General features: G+C 31.5%; 1 protein-coding gene across 7 annotated transcripts in view; it reads left to right on the forward strand.

The window, feature by feature from the left end:
• Positions 1-20,270, forward strand: part of LOC139510075 (protein transport protein Sec16A-like) — a 32,053-nt gene extending 11,783 nt beyond the window's left edge. For all 7 annotated transcript variants that reach the window (XM_071296307.1, XM_071296311.1, XM_071296309.1 and 4 more), the window contains 18 exons: positions 1,118-1,351; positions 2,165-2,262; positions 2,660-2,744; positions 3,336-3,453; positions 5,775-5,992; positions 7,106-7,159; positions 7,571-7,657; positions 8,081-8,188; positions 9,257-9,752; positions 9,891-9,974; positions 10,248-10,480; positions 12,343-12,483; positions 13,171-13,257; positions 15,456-15,564; positions 16,003-16,083; positions 17,352-17,477; positions 18,170-18,273; positions 19,886-20,270. In XM_071296307.1, coding sequence (XP_071152408.1) covers positions 1,118-1,351; positions 2,165-2,262; positions 2,660-2,744; positions 3,336-3,453; positions 5,775-5,992; positions 7,106-7,159; positions 7,571-7,657; positions 8,081-8,188; positions 9,257-9,752; positions 9,891-9,974; positions 10,248-10,480; positions 12,343-12,483; positions 13,171-13,257; positions 15,456-15,564; positions 16,003-16,083; positions 17,352-17,477; positions 18,170-18,273; positions 19,886-20,029 — 2,607 coding nt within the window. In that variant the 3' untranslated portion in view covers positions 20,030-20,270. The remainder of the gene's footprint in view (positions 1-1,117; positions 1,352-2,164; positions 2,263-2,659; positions 2,745-3,335; positions 3,454-5,774; positions 5,993-7,105; positions 7,160-7,570; positions 7,658-8,080; positions 8,189-9,256; positions 9,753-9,890; positions 9,975-10,247; positions 10,481-12,342; positions 12,484-13,170; positions 13,258-15,455; positions 15,565-16,002; positions 16,084-17,351; positions 17,478-18,169; positions 18,274-19,885) is intronic.
• Positions 20,271-26,496: the final 6,226 nt, after the last annotated feature.

Below are 26,496 nucleotides of genomic sequence, written 5' to 3' on the forward strand. Positions count from 1 at the left end.
AAACATAAATATAGATATAAATAGATTAAGCAAACATGTGCTGTTGAATTATTCTATGTCTATTTAATTTCATATAACAGATAAAAAATAAATGTTTATCATCGTTTTTACCTGTATTAGAATGTTTATTTGTGGATCAAATCAGTCAATCAAATGATTTACCTTTGTTTCACATTCTCTTCCTTTAAATAACTTTACATATACAATTCACGTGTTATCCATCTCAAGCTAAGGGGTTAAATTAAAGTTCCCATGAATAGGGATTCAGTGAGGTTGAATTTTTCACTTGCAAGTGAATAATTCACAATCAATGTATTTTTGCTTATTTTGACAAAATTGAACCTTATTGGCTACTAAAAAGGAATTATTATTTCACTTTTTGTATTTCATTACTGATTGAGCCAAAAAAAATTAATATATTAGGTTTTTCATATATCTCCTAGCTAGTGCCCCTTTAAGTGCAAAAAAATTAGCCCAAACTTTGTACACATGTCAATTTTTCTACCAAGGTCAGTGGTTCTCTCTGGGCACTTCAATGTCCTAAACAAAAAAACTGACCGCCACAAAATAGCACAATAGTGTTAAAAGTGGCGTTAAACACCAAATAATCTTTATTTTCTGTTTCTCAACAAAGATCACAGTAATTGCAATGAGAATAAATAACAAACAGTACTTAAGCACTGACCAAACTCAATTGAGAAACTATTTATAGGATTATACCAATTTTCTCACATTACATTAGTTCAGTCTTCTGTGAAGTTTTTTGCATGATACTTCAGGATCGATTCTGTTCAACTCCTGTTGTTGATATATAAGTCTTCATGTTTAAATACTGTGGATTCATTAATATTCGTTGGACACCAATTTTCGTGGATTTCGTGGGTACAGGAGAACCACAAATTCAAATGTTCAACAAATTACATATTTTTTAAAGGAATGAGTGTAGCATGTGTAGTCTTTGCCAAAAACACAAAATTAAATATCCGCGAAAATGCAAGTTTTCCTGAAACCACGAAAATTGGTACCCACGAAAATAAATGAATCCACAGTAGGACCAACTGGTTCTGTTTTTTTTCTTTGAAATTACAGCTTAATAATTAATTTGATTCATTTTCAGATGATAATAGGAACAGATATAGCAGATTTGTTGTTAGCAGGTCATGAACCCACCACTGTAGAATATAGTATAATGGGAATGAAGATATCTAGCAGTATGGACAATTTAGATGATTTAGATGAGACGAATGATATATCAACGGTAACCATGGACAGATCTGTTGTCAACAAACAAAGGTCAAGAGAAGAGGTTACGGATAGATTTAGACATTTATTATTGTATGGAAGGAAAAAGGTAATGTAGATATGTAAAGAGGTCATTGATATTTTGAATATTTATATAAACATATTAAAGGTGACTGGACTACAATCTATAATATTATACTATAGCAGAAACTTACGTGTCAAATGTTAACACTATTTAAATGTAATTTCAATCATAGTTTGGTGAAGTTACAAATTAAATTTTCTGAATTAAAATCGTTTAAGGTGGTACCCAACACCTTCGCTAAAATTAATTTGGCTCGTTTAATTTTGATAAAATTTTGACAAAGTATTTACTTTGACCCTTTGACAAAAATATAAAGATTTCAAAAAATTTGAACCAACCAATTTATCAGAAAAATTACACTGGTTATATAGCAGTTTGAGAAACACTAATTCTGATCAATGAGAAGCTTAATATTGCATTCACAATGCAACGTTATTAAAACATTTAGCTGATTTTACAGAGTTATCTCCCTGTAGTGTTAGGTACCACCTTAAAGACAGCTTATTATACAGTTGCTTAAAGTGAAAAAAAAGATCATGATAGGTTTACATAAAACCTTGTTATCCTAAGATTACATAATCAGTCAACATTTTACTTTGTTTCCTTATAAATAGATTGCCTAGGTTTTTTGGTTTTTTTTACTGATAAATGAAAAGTTGTTGTTGCATCAGAATTGAAATTTACCAATGACAAGAGCACCTGTTAGAACCGCAGGGTGACTGGATATGGACCCTGGGAGTGGGCAAAGATAAGTGAAATACAGGAATGAGTCTCTTTCATCCTTTGTGGACCACTAGAATTAGCCCTAATGTTCACTGGTATATTTGTATATTACAGGATGCATTAGAGTGGGCTATGAAGAACAACCTCTGGGGCCATGCCTTATTCTTAGCTAGTAAAATGGACACTAAAGCACATGCTAATGTGATGACAAGGTAAGCTTAGAATGGAGAAGGATCAGTTAGGGATATAATTCATGAGGGCAAAATTGCTTTTATTTTTTGTACACAAGGAAATTATATTAAATTCTACATGCCAAGTAGATGCTATGTTGTAATATGTATATTAGGAAGATGAGACACTTACTGTAAACATCAAGAACATTACCTACTTATCTTGTTTGATGATAGACATTACCTACTTATCTTGTTTGATGATAGAGACAAACTGTATATTTAGCATTTGCCACCTTCAAGTAACAATAATCAAACTAGAATGATGAAATTACTTACTTTGTTAATGTGTATTTGACAAACATATGTTCCAATTGAATTTGTTTCTGCTAAATGATTTATTTTTGTACATATATTTTGATGTATTGTTATATTTCAGGTTTGCCAATAGTGCTATGAAGATGAATGACCCCTTACAGACTTTGTTTCAACTCATGTCAGGAAGACAACCAGCTGCAGTCTCTGTAAGTTTTCTTTACTTACTTTATATGGGGTTTTTTTAACGACCTTGACTAGCTATAAAGCCCTCGTATTTTCATTGTTGTATAAGTTGCCTATACAAAATGCAGTCAAAAATTGTGCAAATTTGTCTCATAAGTGAATTCCCATCTAAAATTCATGATTTAGAACATAGACTGATCGATCTAGAGTCAGATTTAAGTGACCTGGTAGGGTGACATATCTTTCTGCAGACTGTTACCTTAACATATAGCTTTTTAAAAATCAGTGTGCCAATCTAAAACAATGCAGGAAATAAAATTAATTTCCCATTATAATTTTCTCATCCAGAACTTTCCACTGGATATTAAAAGCAATCCATCATTAAAATATAGAACCTGTTTAAACACTTTATTTCATGTACAACCCCCAAAAAATTAACCAGGGTTCACTTAACAAACTATATGTACTCTTTAAATACACAATCAAATAGTTTCCCTGTTAATTTTCAAATGACTCCTTTACAAGGAAAACATGAAATCATTTGGTTTTAAAGTGTAAATTATTTATTGACTTACAGTTTTTATCATAAGTTTTATATCATATTTGTATTACAGTGTATAACAGATGAGAAATGGGGAGATTGGAGACCACATTTAGCTATGATGTTATCTAACCAGACACACAAAGCAGACTTAGACAGAAAATGTATAATGACAATGGGGGATACATTAGGTATGTTAATTAGCTCATTGATCGTCTGACTACATACATTGTTTATTTTAGGATCAAATGAATTTTAAGAAATAAAACTTATCATAACTTTAATTAATCTAAATTCAACTTGATTTTAAATAATTACTTTATAAAGATTTTAATATATAAATTGAAAGCAGAAAATATTTAAGAGTTGAGTGTAAAAACTGGAATTGATGGCTAGAGGTCACCATTTTTTCCAGGTATATGCCAGTTTTTATACGACCGCAAAATTTGAAAACATTTTCGTTGTATATTGCTATCACGTTGGCGTCGTCGTCGTCGTCGTCCGAATACTTTTAGTTTTCGCACTCTAACTTTAGTAAAAGTGAATGGAAATCTATGAAATTTTAACACAAGGTTTATGACCACAAAAGGAAGGTTGGTATTGATTTTGGGAGTTTTGGTCCCAACATTTTAGGAATTAGGGGCCAAAAAGGGCCCAAATAAGCATTTTCTTGGTTTTCGCACTATAACTTTAGTTTAAGTTAATAGAAATCTATGAAATTTTTACACAAGGTTTATGATCACAAAAGAACGGTTGGGATTGATTTTGGGAGTTTTGGTTTCAACAGTTTAGGAATTAGGGGCCAAAAAAGGGCCCAAATAAGCATTATTCTTGGTTTTCGCACAATAACTTTAGTTTAAGTAAATAAAAATCAATGAAATTAAAACACAATGTTAATGACTACAAAAGGAAGGTTGGTATTGATTTTGGGAGTTTAGGTCCCAACAGTTTCGGAATTAGGGGCCAAAAAGGGACCCAAATAAGCATTTTTCTTGGTTTTCGCACCATAACGTTAGTATAAGTAAATAGAAATCTATGAAATTTAAACACAAGGTTTATGACCATAAAAGGAAGGTCGGTATTGATTTTGGGAGTTTTGGTCCCAACAGAATAAGGGGCCCAAAGGGTCCAAAATTAAACTTTGTTTGATTTCATCAAAATTGAATAATTGGGGTTCTTTGATATGCCGAATCTAACTGTCATGACTGTGTATGTAGATTCTTAACTTTTGGTCCCGTTTTCAAATTGGTCTACATTAAGGTCCAAAGGGTCCAAAATTAAACTTAGTTTGATTTTGACAAAAAATGAATCAGTTAGGTTCTTTGATATGCTGAATCTAAAAATGTACTTAGATTCTTGATTATTGGCCCAGTTTTCAAGTTGGTCCAAATCGGGGTCCAAAATTAAACTTTGTTTGATTTCATCAAAAATTGAATAAATGGGGTTCTTTGATATACCAAATCTAACTGTGTATGTAGATTCTTCATTTTTGGTCCTGTTTTCAAATTGGTCTACACTAAAGTCCAAAGGGTCCAAAATTAAACTTAGTCTGATTTTAACAAAAATTGAAATCTTGGGGTTCTTTGATATGCTGAATCCAAAAATGTACTTAAGATTTTTTATTATGGGCCCAGTTTTCAAGTTGGTCCAAATCAGGATCTAAAATTATTATATTAAGTATTGTGCAATAGCAAGTCTTTTCAATTGCACAGTATTGCGCAATGGCAAGAAATATCTAATTGCACAATATTGTGAAATAGCAAATTTTTTTTTAATTAGAGTTATCTTTCTTTGTCCAGAATAGTAAGCAAGAAATATCTAATTGCAAAATATTGTGCAATAGCAAGATTTTTTGTTAATTGGAGTTATCTTTCTTTGTCCAGAATCAACTTAAATCTTTGTTATATACAATATACAATGTATATTCACTTTTTACTACCAACTGATAAATTAAAATAATCTTTACCATTCAGTGATAACAAGCAGTTTTTTTACATCTTAATATTTTATGATGTATTTAAATGAGTAGTTATTGTTGCAAACTCCATTAGAAATTTTAATTGAGATTAGTTTTGGAATAAGGGAAAGGGGGATGTGATTAAAAAAATTGGGTTCAATTTTTCTCATTTGAAATTTCATAAATAAAAAAGAAAATTTCTTCAAACATTTTTTTGAGAGGATTAATATTCAACAGCATAGTGAATTGCTCTAAGAGAAAACAAAAATTTTAAGTTCATTAGAACACATTCATTCTGTGTCAGAAACCTATGCTGTGTCAACTATTTAATCACAATCCAAATTTAGAGCTGAATCCAGCTTGAATGTTGTGTCCATACTTGCCCCAACCGTTCAGGGTTCAACCTCTGCGGTCGTATAAAGCTATGCCCTGCGGAGCATCTGGTTTACATATGCATAACCAACCATCAGTCAATCATCTATGTTTGTATGCTTATTATTAAGATAAAAGTGAAATGTACTTTGGTTTTTAAATTGTTATGGATATTTATTTCAGCCTCCAGAGGATTTTTACATGCTAGTCACTTTTGTTACTTGATGGCACAAGCAGGGTTTGGTTCCTATCATAAAAAGACTTCTAAAATGGTGCTGATAGGATCTAACCATAGCTTGTCGCTCTCAGAGTTTGCTACTAGTGAAGCTATACAGTGTTCAGAAGTGTATGAATATGCCATGTCTCTTGGTAATAGTTCATTCTTCTCACCTAATTTACAGGTATGTATAAGTATTATATTCTATGAACATCATCAAATAATTAAGAGGGACCTTGGCAGCCGAGTGGTCTTAGTAGTAACTTCTGTAATCACTAGCCAGTTAACACAGAGGTCATGAGGTCAAACTCCACTCATGTGGGTGCACTCGACTCCAATCTTAATTGACTAGAATTGTCAGTTTTCCTATGGAAGGTTGTGGTTTTCTTGGGGCACTCCAGCTTCTTCCACCATTAAAAACTGGCTGCCAAGAAATAGCCCAAAAGTGGTGCTTAAAAATAGTTTTAAAACACCAAAAATAAAAATTAAATCAAATAATTAGGATGTAAGTTTCCGTGTAACTTCTTATTGTCAACAATCGATTGAAAACATGAAATTAGGGATATAAGAAGTTTTTAATAGTAAAAATGTCTCTATTTGCAGGATTCTTTAAATGAAGAATTAAATAACATATTAATAGTTTATATTATGTTTGAGAGTCTATCAATCATTTATTAACTAAAGAAAATACAGGTTTGATGTTTGTAACTTTCATTTAAGATTCATGAAAATGAATTTTTGTTTTTTCCCAATATATTCAGATTTTACTTAAAATATATTTAAAGTTTTCAAAATAATATTATTTGTATCTTGCATAGATAAAGTATGATAAAAAAGAGAGAGCCAGCAGATACCAAAAGGTCATTCAAAATCATAAGTCAAATTAAACTGAACAGGCCAAGGCAAAAAGATACCAAAGGGACATTCAAAATCATAAGTCAAATTAAACTGACCAGGCCAAGGCCAAAAGATACCAAAGGGACATTCAAAATCATAAGTCAAATTAAACTGAACAGGCCAAGGCCAAAAGATACCAAAGGGACATTCAAAATCATAAGTCAAATTAAACTGAACAGGCCAAGGCCAAAAAAACCTAAAAAAGACAAATAGACAAATAGACAAAAAACAATAGTACACAAAACACTTCATAGAAAATTAAAGACTGAGCAATGCAAACCCCACTTAAAACCATGGGTGATCTCATGTGCTCTGGAAGGGTAAGCAGATTTTGCTCAATATGTGACATCTGTCATGTTAGTACAAATCAAGGTATTATTATCATATTCATATTTTTCAGTACTTTAAATATCTATATGCATGCAGAATGGCAGAAAGTGGATTTGCTCAGCAGGTATGACTTTTTCAAATGCTTTTAAAAATTCCTCTACTAATTTGTCTATGTGAGAAATATTTCAAATGTGTGAGAGAAAACTTTAACTTGGTGTTGGAATTTAAATGAAGATTGTTAAATATAAATTCTAGATTTGTTTGTAGAAACTTCATAAAAAAAATTCTGTTTATGGTCTTAGTTGTTTGTTTTTTGAAAGGTGCAAAAAATGATAGAGAATAAATGTTGCATTAATGTAAAATCAAAATTCAATTATTGCTTGTAATACATGTAATAATCAATTAAATACATTTCCGAAAAATAAACTTCATTTATCTCATCTTTATTGTAAGTTATTGAAATATTATTAGCATTTATAAATACATGTATTAAACTTTGAATTTTTGTTAAAAAATTCTGTACTTTCATTTGCAGGCATTGGAATATTGTGAAGTTATAGCCAAATTTATAAATATTTCACCTACAGTCTTTCAACCAACACTTGTCAAGCTAGTTTATGAGGTAAGTCAGCTTTAATAGAAGTAGATTACATTATTGCCAAATGGTATTTTTCTTTAAAGGACGCCAATCAAAAATTCTCTGATCTGACATTAATATAGTGTCCAAAAATCAATTAAATTGAAAATTTCCTTGACAGGGGTAAATAAAATGCATACAAGGACACATGCAACTATTTATGAATAGACTGACAGATAGACAAACAAAGAGGGAAACTGAATCTTTAGCAAATTATACCCAGTAAGTCTTTAGGGCTTTCTGCTATTTTGAAATATGTATAGTACTTTATGCTCCCAAGAGAAATTTGGGGATTATGTATTCCGTTTTGTCAGTACTAAGAAGTAGAATAGATTAGATAAAAAATAATTTGAATCAACTGGTTTAATTTCAAAGAATTAACATTTGTGTATTTACATTTTCTATTAGCTTGCCAGTCGTTTAAAGAAATTTGATCCGGAGCAGCAACAAGTTGGAGAGGATGCAGAGGATCCAATGTGGTTACAGAATTTATACAGAATTAATCAGGGATATGAGGTATACATCATATATACTCTATACATTAAATATTCTCCACAAGTTTTTCCTCTATTGTCCTTTTCTATAGGGGTCTTGATAGACATGAAAGTGATCATTTGTATGCAGTGAATGTGTATCAACGTGTTAAGGTCTAAACGATGATTTTGATAAAGCTTTTATTGAATTATTTATAAGTTAACTGTAAATGATGTAAAAGTCATATCAGAAATTTGTACAGCTGTTTGCTTGCCATAAACTGTAAATTCCGAAATTATTGCAAGGTATTATTAATGCAAACATGTGAATGGTAAAGTATTGTAATTATTAGACCTTGTATTCTGGGTACTGATACTAATTACTGTATGCACATTTTCCTCAAATCGTAATAATTTAGTATGGCTTATTTGTCAACTTCTCAAAAATCACAATAATAAATGCACACATTAATTTCTGAATTGATAGTAGTTAGTAAAGTGATACACTGTTAAAGCCATAAGAAACGAGTGACCGTTGAAAAATAATATTCTTTCAATTCTTGAACCAATGCATATAAACATCATAAACTTAGTCTTCTGTACTCGAATTTATCATTTTTTTCGTGTAAATTTTGTATAATTGTCAATTTTTTTTTCAATCGGTCAGTGTTGTTGTGAAAATATGGCAGGTAATTAAAGTTCGTGTTTTGAAGCCGAAGTTTAACGATTGTCACCTGTTTGTCAACAATTGACGAAAAATAAACAAAACAGCATGGAAATTGAGCACGTGTTTAACATGTAAATTCAGATAATAGTTTATTTTAAGGACATCCATGCGTATTGTGGTCACCGGATTTTTACGAGATGGGTCACACTGAAGTCACCTTGCATACGGAAAATATGTCGGCGGAATTGCTTGCTGGAAGGAAGCTATTCAAATAAAGTAAACTTCTTCTTAATATGAATAAATTTAAGAATTTTCTTCAGAAAAAAGTATATGTACATAAGTTTTATAATGAAAACTATCCATTGAGTTATAAAAATCATATGCATTATTTTTTTTTGATTTGAGGTTTCTTATGACTTTAAAGACCTAGTTTTGTTTTAACAGGATGGTTCCATACAGCCATTATCTGGAAGTGTCACACCATATTGTTTTACTGGTACCAGATCAAGTAGTGCTAGTGGAGAGGTAGCAGGACTGACTGAAATGAATATGATGCAGTCGGGGCATTATACAGGAAGTAGTCCTTACCCTCAAGGTCAAGGTCAGCAGATGTACAACCAAGGATATAGTGTTGATCAGACTCAAAATCAAATGTATGCAAGTGAGCAGACTCAGTACCAAGGAAATGTGACTAATCAGGTTCAGAATCAGGGTACACCTGATCCCATGCAAAATCAAAGTCAGCATGGTGAGCATGTAGAAAATCAGGGCTATAATGGAGACCAGTCACAGGGTTACCAAACTGGACAACAACAGCAGACAGTTGATCAAGGTCAAACTTATCAAAGTCAAGGTTATACAGATCAAGGACAGGTGTACCAGAATCAGCAGGTGAATTATCAGCAGAATCAACAATACACTGCCCAGGAAGGACAAACAGGTATGTCTCATTCAAAACCTCACCCAACTTTTTTAAGTGATTGATTTATTTTTGTAGCAGATTGTATCAATGAAATATTTTCTGTTGATACAGTATTATTTTTAATTTAACTTTAGTAGTGTTTTATCTTCTTTGAAGGTTATCAGTACCAACCTCATGACCTTGCATCAGTTCCAGAGACAACCAATCAGAATCAAGAATACAACACAGAAAACCAGACAGGTCAGAAAATATTTCAACCAACCAAGTTTCAATTTACACACCAATACATTTAGAAAAAAAGTTGTACCTGTGAATAAAACATATGTACTTTGTTGAACATTTAAATTCATTGTTTACCTATACCTATAGATCCATGAAAATTGATATCCCACATTTGACAATGAATCAACAGTATACATTTTATCAATGTGTCATAAGTGAAAAAGCCCATTTAGGGTTCCATTTTTCTCACATGGAAATCAATAACTAATTGAAAATAAAAATTATTTATAGGGGAGACAACTACATATCAACCACCACCACTGCAGCAGCAGCAGCAACATTACTCCCAGCCAAATGATTTCAGTATGTACCACAATGCAGGTCTCCAGTCCGAGGCAGGACACAGGAACAGTATGTCGTCTATCGGTACTGTTAGTAGTCACGCTGATACTGATGATGAAGAAGGACTCGGTCACTCACAAAAAAATGACTTTGATTACTTTGGAGCAGCTACTAATACACAGGTACTTAAAGAATTAGTTGGGTTTTTTTCTTTTTTAAGACTCTGTAAATGAGTAGATGCACACATCATGTACTAAACTTATTGTTATCATAAAAATAAATATTTATTTACATGGCAGCATAGGATATAGAGAACTGCTTTATTAATTTTTGTCGAGCCTGCAACTTTTGTTGCAGAAAGCTGGACATAGGGATAGTGATCCGGCGGCGGCGGCGGCGGCGGTGTTAGCTTACTTCTTAAAAGCTTTATATTTTAGAAGGTGGAAGACCTGGATGCTTCATACTTTGTATATAGATGCCTCATGTTACGAAGTTTCCGTCACTCACATGTCCAATGTCCTTGACCTCATTTTCATGGTTCAGTGACCACTTGAAAAAAAAGTTCAGATTTTTTGTAATGTTGAATTCTCTCTTATTATAAGTAATAGGATAACTATATTTGATATGTGCGTACCTTGAAAGGTCCTCATGTCTGTCAGACAGTTTTCACTTGACCTCGACCTCATTTCATGGATCAGTGAACAAGGTTAAGTTTTGGTGGTCAAGTCCATATCTCAGATACTACAAGCAATAGGGCTAGTATATTCGGTGTATGGAAGGACTGTAAGGTGTACATGTCCAACTGGCAGGTGTCATCTGACCTTGACCTCATTTTCATGGTTCAGTGGTTATAGTTAATTTTTTGTGTTTTGGTCTGTTTTTCTCATAGTATATGCAATAGGTCTACTATATTTGTTGTATGGAATGATTGTAAGGTGTACCTATCTAGCGGGCAGATGTCATGTGACATTGACCTCATTTTCATGGTTCAGTGGTCAAAGTTAAGTTTTTGAGTTTTGGTCTTTTTATCTAATACTATATGCCATAGGTCATCTATATTTGGTGTATGGAAATATTTTATGATCTTTATGTTAGTCGCGCAGGTTTTATTTGACCGTGACCTCATTTTCACGGTTCATTGCACAGTGTTAAGTTTTTGTGTTTTGGTCTATTTTTCTTAAACTATAAGTAATAGGTCAACTATATATGTTGTATAGAAGCATTGTTAGCTGTACATGTCTGCCTGGCATGGTTCATCTGACCTTGACCTCATTTTCAAGGTTCATTGGTCTTTGTTTAGTTATCTTGGTTAATGTTAAGTTATGTGACAGTTGTATTAAAGCTTAGCTTTATACTTAGGACTATCAACATAATATCAATGATTAGTATAGAAGGAGAGACATTTCAGTGTGTGCGCTCTTGTTCAAAATAATATATAAGATAATGGTTTTATAAGAATACAAAAAACAGATTTTTTAATAGATATTTCAGCAGCTGGTAGTCGGTAACAACTAAAATTTTGCTTCATTTTACTCAATTACTAAACAAGTCGACAAATATTCTAAAATTTCACTCTGATGCAAAAAAAAGATGTTTGAATTGGAAATATATTAACCCTTACTTTAGAGGTGATGACTTTACTGCAATCACTTTGTCCAGCTGTCCGTTTCTCTAACATCATCCAACTTCTCTCTGTATCTATGAAAGATAATGGCTTGCAGTTTGGCAGTGATGATTTGTAATGTGTTCATACTTTTCATTTTGGATCTGCCAGTTTGAATACTTTCTTCCTGTCTGCTGATACTTACATTTTTTTAATATGCAGAACTTAACATCATTCGTCACACATTTATCAAATATTATTGACCTAAATGACCTCATATCTGTTAAGCAGCACAGTAGTGATTATTTGTAAAGGTCTATCTCTTTTCAGATCTGTCAGTCACCTGCTTACTGGGTTTTTTTAATGCTCTGAATTATGAGTTGGGTATTCTAAGCACAGCATGATGTGTACCCTTAACTAATATTGTTTTATATTTTGTAGAAAATAGTACCTCCAAGATTAAGGAAGAGAACTGAATCAGAAAGTAGTCAAGTTAATAACAGTACATCAAAGTCTTCATCAGAACCTAGTACTAAGACAGAAACCAAATCAGATCTTTCTGGAAAGAAAAATCAAGGACAGGTAAATAATAGGCCTTTAGTCTCCTTCAGCAACTTCTGCACGTCCAGCGTCCATAGATGGTTTCTAATCCATAAAAAGAATTTTGTATACAGGTGTAAAACATAAACTAATATACACAACAACAAAAATTACAAGGACAAAGCTATGACTAGAAACCATGATTTTAAAAGAAGAAATGTGAACCAAAGAATAAGTTTGCATCAAATTCTAGAAACTATTGAATAAATAGATAAACTAAAGTTGACTAGAACACTGATTTGTATGGACATTTTTGTCAAGCCTGCAACATTAGTTGCAGTAGGCTCGACATAGGAATAGTGATCCGGCAGCCGCAGCTTTAGATAACTTCTTACACTTTGTAAATTTATCAAAGTTATAAATATGAAAGTCAGTTAATTTCATTGTATTGTTCACACATGCTTGTAATAATTGTACCTTATAGTTATATTTATGTATGTTCTCTGTAACTAAGTTATTGTAGTTTTATAAGAAATAAAGTATTCATATTCGTAATAGCTTAACCTCATTTTCTTGGATCATGTTAAGTTAATGTGATACTTGTAATGAAGCTTTATATTTAGGACTATCAACATAAAATCAATGGTTTGTAAAGAAGTCAAGACATTTCAGGGTGTGCACTCTTGTTTTCTTTTACTATTGTTATTATTCATGTTTGTTTTCTTACAGAGTAAAGGTTGGTTTGGTGGAGTCTTCAGTAAACTGTTGCCAAAATCTAAAAATGAAATGAAATTACCTGATGACAGTAAACCGTCAGTAAGTTAACTTTTTATCTCTATCATTTAAAGGAATTCTGGTAACATTTGTAAACATCAGTAAAATAGAATGTTTGAGAGAAGATTTTATATAGGAAACATCCTATCCTTCAAACCAGATTTCTGTCTGTCTGTCCATGAACATTGTAAACATCCTATCCTTCAAACCAGATTTCTGTCTGTCTGTTCATGAACATTGTAAACATCCTATCCTTCAAACCAGATTCCTGTCTGTCTGTCCATGAACATTGTAAACATCCTATCCTTCAAACCAGATTTCTGTCTGTCTGTCCATGAACATTGTAAACAACCTATCCTTCAAACCAGATTTCTGTCTGTCTGTCCATGAACATTGTAAACATCCTATCCATCAAACCAGATTTCTGTCTGTCTGTCCATGAACATTGTAAACATCCTATCCTTCAACCCAGATTTCTGTCTGTCTGTCCATGAACATTGTAAACATCCTATCCTTCAAACCAGATTTCTGTCTGTCTGTCCATGAACATTGTAAACACTCTATCCTTCAAACCAGATTTCTGTCTGTCTGTCCATGAACATTGTAAACATCCTATCCTTCAAACCAGATTTCTGTCTGTCTGTCCATGAACATTGTAAACACCCTATCCTTCAAACCAGATTTCTGTCTGTCTGTCCATGAACATTGTAAACATCCAATCCTTCAAACCAGATTTCTGTCTGTCTGTCCATGAACATTGTAAACACCCTATCCTTCAAACCAGATTTCTGTCTGTCTGTCCATTAACATTGTAAACACCCTATCCTTCAAACCAGATTTCTGTCTGTCTGTCCATGAACATTGTAAACATCCAATCCTTCAAACCAGATTCCTGTCTGTGTGTCCATGAACATTGTAAACATCCAATCCTTCAAACCAGCTTTCTGTCTGTCTTTCCATGAACATTGTAAACACCCTATCCTTCAAACCAGATTTCTGTCTGTCTGTCCATGAACATTCTAAACACCCTATCCTTCAAACCAGATTTCTGTCTGCCTGTCCATGAACATTGTAAACATCCAATCCTTCAAACCAGATTTCTGTCTGTCTGTCCATGAACATTGTAAACACCCTATCCTTCAAACCAGATTTCTGTCTGTCTCTCCATGAACATTGTAAACACCCTATCCTTTAAACCAGATTTCTGTCTGTCTGTCCATGAACATTGTTAACACCCTATCCTTTAAACCAGCTTTCTGTCTGTCTTTCCATGAACATTGTAAACACTCTATCCTTCAAACCAGATTTCTGTCTGTCTGTCCATGAAAATTGTAAACACCCTATCCTTCAAACCAGATTTCTGTCTGTCTGTCCATGAACATTGTAAACATCCAATCCTTCAAACCAGATTTCTGTCTGTATGTCCATGAACATTGTAAACACCCTATCCTTCAAACCAGATTTCTGTCTGTCTGTCCATGAACATTGTAAACACCCTATCCTTCAAACCAGATTTCTGTCTGTCTGTCCATGAAGATTGTAAACACCCTATCCTTCAAACCAGCTTTCTGTCTGTGTGTCCATGAACATTGTAAACACCCTATAATTCAAACCAGCTTTCTGTCTGTGTGTCCATGAACATTGTAAACACCCTATCCTTCAAACCAGCTTTCTGTCTGTGTGTCCATGGACATTGTAAACACCCTATCCTTCAAACCAGATTTCTGTCTGTGTGTCCATGAACATTGTAAACACAACTTTAAATCAACCAACACACACTCAGATATTGGACCATATGAAATTGTTCATGAAGCAATGTTATTATGATCCAGTATTTGGAGCAGAGATAATTGAAGCAAAGTAATTATGATCCAGTACCTTGAAGGGGAGATAATTGAAGCAAAGTAATTATAATCCAGTATCTTAAAGGGGGATAATTGAAGCAAAGTTATTATGATCCAGTATCTTGAAGTGGTGATAATTGAAGCAAAGACCAGTATTTTAAAGAGGAGATAATTGAAGCAAAGTAATTATTAGATAATTTAAAAGTTATTGGTAAAATTTGATTCAACATTGATAAAAAAATTGAGCTTACACTTTATCTGATGCAAAACTCTTAACTTCTTACAAAGGTTCATGTAAGGATTGTCATGAAGCCAAGATTGTCTCTATGTCTTTAAAAGTTTAAATTAATAACACACAATTGATAACATAATTGTAAAGGTTTCATTTTATTACAGATTGTGTGGGATCCTGTCAAAAAGAAATGGATGAACCAGGATGGTGAGGAAGAAGATGAAAAACCACCACCTCCCCCTCCTAAAGACATGGACTTGTCTTCCTCAGCAGGTACAGTATTTATATAATAAACAATCGCCTCCCCCTCCAAAAGACATGGACTTGTCTTCCTCTGCAGGTACAGTATTTATATAATTTATATAATAAACAACCTCCTCCCCCTCCTAAAGACATGGACTTGTCTTCCTCAGCAGGTACAGTATTTATATAATAAACAACCTCCTCCCCCTCCAAAAGACATGGACTTGTCTTCCACAGCAGGTACAGCACTAACATCATAATGCAACTGCTACCCTTTCTTAAAAATAATTGAAAAAAGATAGCATCAATACATCCACAAATAAAACTAAAATTATGTTATGTTGATATGAAATCATGGTGTCCGACATTTATTAACTTATGTTATTTACCTAGTTCAAAGGTTAGGAATTCATAAATCTAAACTACCAAAGTAAAATAATTTTTTTAACATGTTTTCTTTTTTTTCAGCGCCAATGCCATCCTCTTCAGCACCAACCCCTGCCCTGGGGCCCCCAGCGGGGAATAGATATGGCAGACAAAGAGGCAGAGGTATGATATGGTTTATGTATTGAGAACATATTTTTATAGAAATACATATTGAACTCACAAATTGTTGATTTCTGATACACATACATTTAAAACATCAATCTTAAGAGACCTAAAACCATATTTTAACCATAATTTATAGTATAGGGTTATTCAATGTGACCAAATTTTTTATGTTTTTATTCTTTAATCAAAACTACAGATACATAATTTTTCTTTTCAGTTTTATCCATATACAATTTTTAAGACTTTTATTTATAGTTTTCAGTGTTTATTTTTTTTAAAATTATTAAACTTAAATTTTGTATTTATTGGTCAAGAAATATTAATTTGTGAAGCTTTTTACTAACAAATATTTTGAGATACTGAAAATGTCTAAAGTCAGGTGCAGTTAAAAATAGCACTAACAAGAAATGACATCTTTCTTTTTAGATTCTATTGGTTTGTTGTTTAGATAAATTTATGCATGTTTGGTTAAGGGGACAGTTATGTATAGCACACCCATGTTGCCACTTTTCATACATTGAATGCTAACCTTTTTATATTGGTGTTTTTTCAAAATGATTAAGGAGAAACATATGTTTGCTTAATATTGATGTTCTGTTGTATACGATAAGTTTTTTCAATTTAGTTTTTGGCAGTCCTCTTCTTTTAAAGGGCAATCAAATCAGACGAATAAACAATAAAATTTTACCAATATCATTAAACATGATATTATCTACCAAAATATCAGCAATTACATGCAACAGTGGTGCAGATGTGGGAAGCAAACCACTAACGACGCTGCCTTGTTTAGTTCTACAGGCATTGAATACACATGTTAAAAGGTTGTTATATCAGTTGTGTAGTTGGGTTTTGTGTATATGTAGTGGGTAATGGTTTATATGTGTATATCTGGTAGTTGTTTGTGTGTTAAGAACTAGATAAAACAAATATTTAAGTTACAACACACTTGTCCCCTTAATACTACTATATTCTATCAATTTACTTTTTCAAATGTGGTTTGTTACTTTACCAATTAGTTCTGTTTAAGAGTAACAGTAACTCTTTCTATAACAATTATAAGAGAGTTGGTATATAAATAACTGGATTTATTTATTTATAATTGTTTTATGTGTATTAAAAGTGTATTTAATAATGTAATTAGTAACTCTAGTATTTCCTATTATCTTACAGTTTCTGTAGTTCTGAAATCTTTTCAAGAAACACATGATGGATTATTAAGATTTAGATATACATGGTATCATAATATTTTTTATTTGTATTTTCAGGTGCGAGAACCCAGTACGTTGATGTGATGAACCCTAAATCTTCAACAGGAGGAACAGCATCAGTACCATCCAATATATTTAATGTGATGCCTACATCAGCATCATCACCTGCAATATTTAGCCCAAGTAAGATCTTAGAAATTAATCTAATTATTTTACCTGCAATATTTAGCCCAAGTAAGACATTAGAAATTATTTTATTATACGTAAACCAGTGTTGAGGCTCATATATATGTAATAAAAATGATGTAAGAGAGAGGTGGCAGATACTTAAGGGATATTCATCCTCACACGTCCAAATTGTAAGATCTTAAACTGTACTGATTATTTTGAAAACAAGAAAAAAAATATTCTTATAAAGCGAGTAAGATCTTCTATTTAATGTATATAGTTTGACGAAAAGTATAAATTTGTTACAAATGCTGCACCTGTTTTTGTTTAGTCCTTCAAAACAACTTTCCATTGATAATAGGATGTATACTTGTATGTATAGTATAATGCACATTGCTACTGAAGTAAATTAACGAAATAAGAAAAGGAAATTCAATAAACAACAATTTGATAATAAACCTTTTAAACAGTATCTGTGTTTTAAACATGTTGAGAAGCAGAATGGTGTTCAACATTTTTTTTTATGGGTATGGAAAAGAAATGTGATTTTCTTTTTATAAAGAAATTGATTGTATTTATATGAGCAATTGTAATTGATTACATAAGAATAAGAGTAATTGATTACACAAAAATCCCTGTGCCAAAGGAAATTATTTCTCTTTTTATATGTGTTTATGTATTATTAAAACATCATTCAATTTGTATAGGTCATAGTAAAGACACCCCAGTTTCTAGTCAACCAGAAGTCAATCTTGCTCAACCTAATGACCCCCCTAGCATGCCTAGTGACCAAAGAATTCATACAGGAGAGGTATTAACTACATTTACTATAATTGTGTTTCATTGTTATTTATTCTATCAGATCGCATGTTGCAAAACTGAAAGTAAAAGTAATTTTGAAAATGAATTTACCTTCTTTAGGAACATAAAAAAATATAGAATGCTGACATGAAGAGTATAATGATTTCATGAACACACGAGAACAATTGACACTGGTCTGAATGATTAAGAATTGTGCAATTCCATAAAAAAAAACAAAAAAAAAACAAGTAAATAAATAATTATAATTAAAACCCAACTGTCAGAGAACAATTGAAAATTTCCCTCCATTGAAAAAATAATAAATCAAAATAATTGGAAGAAGAGTTTCATTTTAGTTATTCCTTTCAATGACTTTGTGACTTTGCACCAGTAGTCTGTATTTTAGTGGCACCTGGTTGTTCAACCCAATATGCTCAAAGTGTCAAGTTATAATCTTTTTCTCAAAAAAAACTGTACAGGTAATTACTCGTACAATTATATTTGAACAAGTAATAACTTGTATGATGGCATCATACAAGTAATAACTCTTACAAAGTTTTTGTACAGGAATTAACCTGTACAAAATAATAAAATGTACACGACATATATAAAATTTAAAACAAAAATTGACAGATGTTAAATTTAATAGTTTACATTAAAAACCCTGGGTTGAAGTCAGGAAAAACACATAATCTATGAAGTGCAGATAATATCAGATTATTACATGGCATTTTTCATATCGCATGTATTATCAGCCCTAGGTGCAATATCAGCCCAAGAGCCGCATGGCTCGAGGGCTGATATTGACCGAGGGCTGATAAAACATGCGATATGAAAAATGACATGTTATGATCTTTTTATCATATGCTTCAACAGTAGAGAAAAATAATAGATTCATATATTGATCCTTTTACGTGGTTCCCGAAAAGAAGTTGAAAGAGTAAAAAGTTCACGGACGTCAGACCCCAAATTTGATGCATTCAATATGAAATCTTTCTATCATATGCCTCAACAGAGAAAAAAAAACACATTTTAATATGGACGAATCGACAAAAAAAAAATAATTCAACAATATACATAATGAACATTGTTTGGAAAAGTCAACTTTTTAAAAGTAACTTTCTAAATTATGTTTCAGACAAACTTAAAAAATGCATTTATTTAATTTTTTTTTTTTTTTTTAATTTAATTTAATTATTTTATACAAATACAATACACTTTCCAGTATTCAAATAATTGTTTTGTACACTACTTTGTAATGTTTTTCACTGAAAACGTAGCATTGAGGTGTAATTTCCGGAATTTGCCGAGTATCACCGGAATGCCATGTGATAACAATCGAAGCATGTGATAAACTTTTCATATCAGCCCGCTAAGCACCAATTCGAAAAATATGGAAAATACTTAAATTTAATGCTATTATCATACGGTAAAAATCATATGTTATTTAGTCTAAGTATATGATAACATATATTATATGTCTGTGATGAGTTTATTTACAAAGAAAAACTATCGATGTTATATTGAGGCAACAATTTTAGAATTTCTATGTAAGTTTTAAGAGTTATACAAGAGAAATGAATTTTTAAAAAACCTACTTAAGGATTGTTTTCTAATTTCAGACTGAATCAACAGAGATGCCTCCTCCATCGTCAGGACCACCTTCCATGCCTATGTTATTCAATCCATCACAAATATCTTCATCCTCAGCAACAAAACCTGGTTTAAAACGATATAATCAACAAAGATTGTACCCAAAGTCATGATCAAGTCCTTTCTAGTCTTTTTATATGCTATGCCATATTATTGATGAAAAGTGCTCAGTTGACCTTGATCTGCCATTTCAAGGACTAGTCTGTCAACATTGAATTATTAACATCATTCATTCAAATCGCTACTGGAACATATTGCAGTGTTTATTGTTAATGTTATAAGTGGCAGAGTATAATTGTATTGATCTCGGGAGTAAGAACTTCTGTAAGAATGTGAAGTAAGACTGAATACAAATATATAAAGGCAATAGTTTAAAGTACAAACAATGTTTTGTGTCACCACATACAATTTGTCATTCATTGATGGTATTGAGGGAAACCATTTATAAATAGAATCCATCTACATATTTTATTTTAAACAGTTGATATATATTTTGAATGATCATTGGGAATTACGGAACTGTAGTTGTAGATTTGTAGAACATTTGTGTTCTGTCTTGGTAGAACCATGAATAACATAAACTCATACACTAGATCATTGCATCAAACAAATGTTCATGTCACTGTGACCTACTTTATTAACATGAGCACTGTGTATATAATTTACATCTGATCTGTGACCTACTTTATTAACATTAGCACTGTGTATATAATATACATCTGATCTGTGACCTACTTTATTAACATGAGCGCTGTGTATATAATTTACATCTGATCTGTGACCTACTTTATTAACTTTAGCACTGTGTATATAATATACATCTGATATCATTACATGCAGTGAATATTTTATAATCTGATTAATCCCAACAAAATATTTAGACCAGATGATTTTTGTTTTGAGAGATTTATTAGAATTGCATATTAATGGCTAAATAATCTACACAAGTCTTTACACATCCCTTTAAACCAAAACTAAATTTAAACATCTATAAAGTGCCATATCATAATTTTATTTTAGAACTCATGGAGGCACAATTGACTTTGATATGTCCTTGTCCAGAATAAACCTATAACATTCCTGTGTATGTCGTCATTGTTGTGTGAAGTTCTTGTGTGATGTCCTTCACTAGTTATTCTCTATTTCACATGTCTGTTTATATTTTGTATATCCTTGGAAATATTTGTGCAATTGTTCACTAATCAAATGTTTTATTTTACTATGATCAGATAGTGGCAAATCTGATACATTAGTGATTATTTCATATAAATTATTTAAACCCATTTGTGATTCAGAAAGAAGTTCCAATAATATTATTAAAGATATTATGTTTTCTTTCCTAAATATACATCTTTTATCTCAATTTATAAATTTTCAAATAGATTGAGTTCTCACCTTTCACTATGATAAACTGTTATGTGGTAAATAAAGGGAAGAAATAATAAGAAATTACGACAGAGCAGTTTAAAAGTTTGTAGTGAATTGTATATTTTGAACCAGAAAATGCAAGATGAGACTTGGTTGAAAGGGTCTCTTCTTTGGGCAGCTTTATAATAATCATTTTTAATCAAAACTGCATGAAAATTAGATATTTAATGAGAAAAAGTAAACAGTTAGCAGTTCATTGTTAACCCTTAAATCAATGATCAGCACTAGAAAAAGTAAACAGTTAGCAGTTCATTGTTAACCCTTAAATCAATGATCAGCACTAGAAAAAGTAAACAGTTAGCAGTTCATTGTTAACCCTTAAATCAATGATCAGCACTAGAAAAAGTAAACAGTTAGCAGTTCATTGTTAACCCTTAAATCAATGATCAGCACTAGAAAAATAGGAAGATGTTATACTTTGGCAAGAAGTTGGGTTCTTTTGCAAGTTTTAAATTAATTTTTTTTATTAGTTGAAGGGAAAATTCTAACTCCTTCTTGGAAACACAAATTAGTATGTGCTAGCAGTTTCGTTACAAACTACTGACAAAATCTTTGTTGTATCTGTGTATATATCTATGTTATTCTATAGTACATTGTAAATGCCTTTCACAGAATAATATATTATTTCTACTGTCTTTTGTACTGTTGTTTTATGAATTTGTTATGTAAGTCTTTCAAATGTATAGAAATTTAAGATGCCAAATATTATTTTCCTAGATATTAAAGATAGATTTTCTCTTTTACTTGTGCATGAACTTTAAATGTTGTAATTTCTGTAAATCAGTGGTTTACAAAATATTTGTTTTAATGTAAAAACTTTTTCTTTTTTTATAAGGTCTTTGATATTTATTAAGGAATTAATATATTCAACTGTAAACCAAATTATTTTTGCAAGCAAATCATTTTCACGAGTAGTAAAATAACATGTAAACGAATTGCAGCGAATATGTAAAAAGTCTTTTCCACACCAAGTAAATTAGAAAATTGGAAATTAAAAAGCTGCCAAGTGGAATAGAAAGGATCAAATGCGAAATAAAGTATCCGTGTAAATAAGTTGGTTTACAGTGTCAGTGTTATTATAGTTTGATAAACTTTCAAGAATTTGAATAATCTGCTGCTCTTTTCACCAAAAAAAAACCATGATTAAAATATGTCATACTAAAATGGAATGACTTTTGAGTATTTTTCTTGTTATTTTTTGGTGAAAATAATTGCAATTCACTTTAAGTTGTCACATTCTTTAGAAGACAAAATGATGGGTTTCTTAAAAAAAGGGAGTGACCATGTCATACATTGAGTAAATTGTGTGTTTCTCCTTTATTTATATAATTCTAGCTTGTGCTCAGTTATAAATATTCATTAAGTGCATAGTTTGATATGTGATAATTGTTTATGTGATTTTGGGCGACTTATTACATAGAATGTTTTTATACATAATAGAAAATATTATGACATTTCAGAATAGTGTATATACTCATATTTTTGCTGTACATGTTCAGTTAGCGATGATTGTAAGTGCTTAATTTATTTTATTTGTGTCATTAAAATTGTGTTGATTTATTTTATCATACATATGATGTTGTTAAATAGACGATTTAAAGTATTATTGCAAAGATTGTTTCAGTGGGTATTATATATATACAAATTACAATTGTTGTATCCAAAAAATGATTTTGGAAAAATGACAGTTTTAGAGAATTATTTAAATTAGTATTTATTTGGAACCAAAAACTGTTGTTTTAAATGTTTTTAATATTTCCACATTTCATTTGACTAGTTTTCTGCTATTTTTCTAAATAAGCAAGACACGTTTTAAATGATATGAAGTCAGAGTGATTTGTGAAAATGAAAAAAAGTACATTTCACATTAATTTGATTGAAATCATATAAAATTAGTATACACATAAACATTTTTATTTTGCAATATTTCATTCTATGATCATCATCATTCAAGTCTCAAGCATTTAGATGTATCATTATTATCATATATATTTTATTCATGTTTTAATTAACACATAATGTTTAAGGAATAGTAGTGGTGTATATTGGCAGGTCTAAGCAAAAAATTCAAAAAATACAGAAATAATGCCTTAAACCTTTTATAAAAGATTTCAAATCACTAAAATCTAAATCTATACATCTTTCCTGTAGTTTTGTTTCAAATGAAAATGCTTTTTATAGAGTCTTTCATTTCCATGGTCCTAGAGTTTCTTATACTTTATGTTGTCTTCAAAGTTTTGATACTTGACAACATCTGCAGTTTGTTAGAGGAAATTGTTATGTGTTTATAATTGTCTACATTGAAGTGGTCTGTACAGTACTTAAAACATATATATCCTAACTTGTTCTGTGGAAATCTTAGAATTCCCTTGAGTGTAAGCAATGTAGTGTGATATTTAAGAATTTGCAGATTTCTATAAAACAGGTGCTTGTGAGTGATGTATAATTGATATGTGTTTAATTTAGTCTTTGTTGATCTCTTTCACAGCTACACTCTGTTTATAATTGAACAGCTGTTCACATTTTGGTATAAGCTCAATTCAAAGTCAACTACTGTGGATGTATTTATTTTATGGATACATATTTTCGTGGATTGAGATTAAAATTATTGTGGATATTTGATTTCCTGGTTTTGCCACAGTCTGCATAGAAAAAACCTACAGAAAATTTTTACTTCTTAAAACATAATATCGTTGGTTTACCGTAAACTACCAAGTCCACAAAAATTGTTATCTGAATTATAATAAATCTCCGGTATAAATACATACAAGATTTTTTTTACAAAAAGTAACGTACAAACTAAATATATTTACACTGACATGTAAAAAAGCTGTGAAGTTTGTATGCAAGCTAAGATCAGTTACCTATTGCAAATAAATATGAATGAAAGAAAGTATTTTAGCCAAATGGATTAACCAGAAATTAAAGGAAGAGTTGAATAATCAATTTTTATCATTCGAAAAGGACAATACCAAAATGTGAATTGAGGATTCAGTGCAAGTGTGTGATTACAGTGAAAATAACTAAACAGATTATTTGATGATATGTTTTATGAAGTTAATTGTTAGTAAATAAATGTAATATATATGTCAGAGCCACTGGTAAGAGAAATAAAAATATGAAAATTGAATTTTGTTGTTCTAATTAGACAATTCCCTTTCATCATAAGTCACATAATTCTCTTGATAAAAATAATTGTCAGGAATTGATACATATATATGTATCCCTTGAGACAAGACAACTAGGATGATTACAAGTTTTAAGCTGGTTTGGAATAATGGCTTGCTTGTCTGTTAAAGGCTACCAATAAAGCTTTTGATTCGCAGACCCTAAATAGAAAATAACTCTATTTATAAAATAAAATTTTAACAATGATACTGAAATCAAAGGTAAATTCAAAAAGGAGGAATATAAAAAAAGACGATGTGGTATGATTGCCAATGAGACAACTCTCTACAAGAGACAGAAAATGACACAAAAATTAACAACTATAGGTCACCATACAGCCTTCAAAAATGAGCAAAGCCCATATCGCATAGTCCGCTATAAAAGGCTCCGAAATGACAATGTAAAACAGGTCAAACGAGAAAACTAACAGCCTTGTTTATGTACAAAAAACAAATATGTAACACATTAAACAAATGACAACGACTGAATTACAGGCTCCTTAGGGAAGTCCATAAAGACTGTCCAAATCAAATGTTATCAACTAACAGAATGAATGATAAAAAACTGTCATATTCCTGACTTGGTACAAGAATTTCCAGAAGAAAATGGTGTGTTAACCCTGTGTTTATAGCTAGATAAACCACTCACTTGTATGACAGTTATTATAAGGTTTATTGACAGTTAGGATACTAGTAATTGAGTTGCAACTATGCAAAATTCTTCTTTTAAAGTTGGTGAAAAATTTATTAAATCTATTTTCTCAGCTAGGGGAATTAACTTATCTGAAATCATAGCAAAGTACAGTAACCCCATTGAAAAATGACAGTAAAGGGAAACGACCTAGAACTTTTAAATTCCAATGCTACAAAATAAGACTGCGCTGAAAATAAATATTTGATGTACCAACACCTATAAAAATTGATGTCAGATCAGTTGACAGCATGAAACATGAAAAAGTCTGATGTCAGAGGGGTAAACTCAGCATGAATCAGTAAAAAGTCTGATTTCAGAGGAGTAAACTCAGCATGGATCAATAAGAAGTCTGATTTCCTATGAGTCATCTCGGCATGAATAAGTAAGAATTCTGATTTCAGAGGGGTAAACTCGGCATGAATAAGTAAGAATTCTGATTTCAGAGGGGTAAACTCGGCATGAATAAGTAAGAATTCTGATTTCAGAGGGGTGTATGAAGTATGATTACAGAGGAGGGAATTCACCATGAATCAGTAAGAAGTATGATTACAGAGGAGGGAATTCACCATGAATCAGTAAGAAGTATGATTACAGAGGAGGGAATTCACCATGAATCAGTAAGAAGTATGATTACAGAGGAGGGAATTCGGCATGAATCAGTAAGAAGTATGATAACAGAGGAGTGAACTCGGCATATGAATTAGTAAGAAGTATGATTACAGAGGAGTGAACTCGGCAGGAATTAGTAAAAAGTCTGATAACAGAGGGGTAAATTCACCATGAATCAGTAAGAAGTATGATTACAGAGGAGTGAATTCGGCATGTATCAGTAAGAAGTATGATTACAGAGGAGTGAATTCGGCATGAATCAGTAAGAAGTATAACAGAGGGGTAAATTCACCATGAATCAGTAAGAAGTAGGATTACAGAGGAGTGAATTCGGCATGAATCAGTAAGAAGTATGATTACAGAGGAGTGAACTCGGCATGAATTAGTAAGAAGTATGATTACAGAGGAGTGAACTCGGCATTAATCAGTAAAAAGTCTGATAACAGAGGGGTAAATTCACCATGAATCAGTAAGAAGTATGATTACAGAGGAGTGAATTCGGCATGAATCAGTAAGAAGTATGATTACAGAGGAGTGAATTCGGCATGAATCAGTAAGAAGTATGATTACAGAGGAGTGAACTCGGCAGGAATCAGTAAAAAGCCTGATAACAGAGGGGTAAATTCACCATGAATCAGTAAGAAGTATGATTACAGAGGAGTGAATTCGGCTTGAATCAGTA

This window comes from Mytilus edulis, chromosome 2 (genome assembly GCF_963676685.1).
Source record: "Mytilus edulis chromosome 2, xbMytEdul2.2, whole genome shotgun sequence".
NCBI lineage: Eukaryota > Metazoa > Mollusca > Bivalvia > Mytilida > Mytilidae > Mytilus > Mytilus edulis.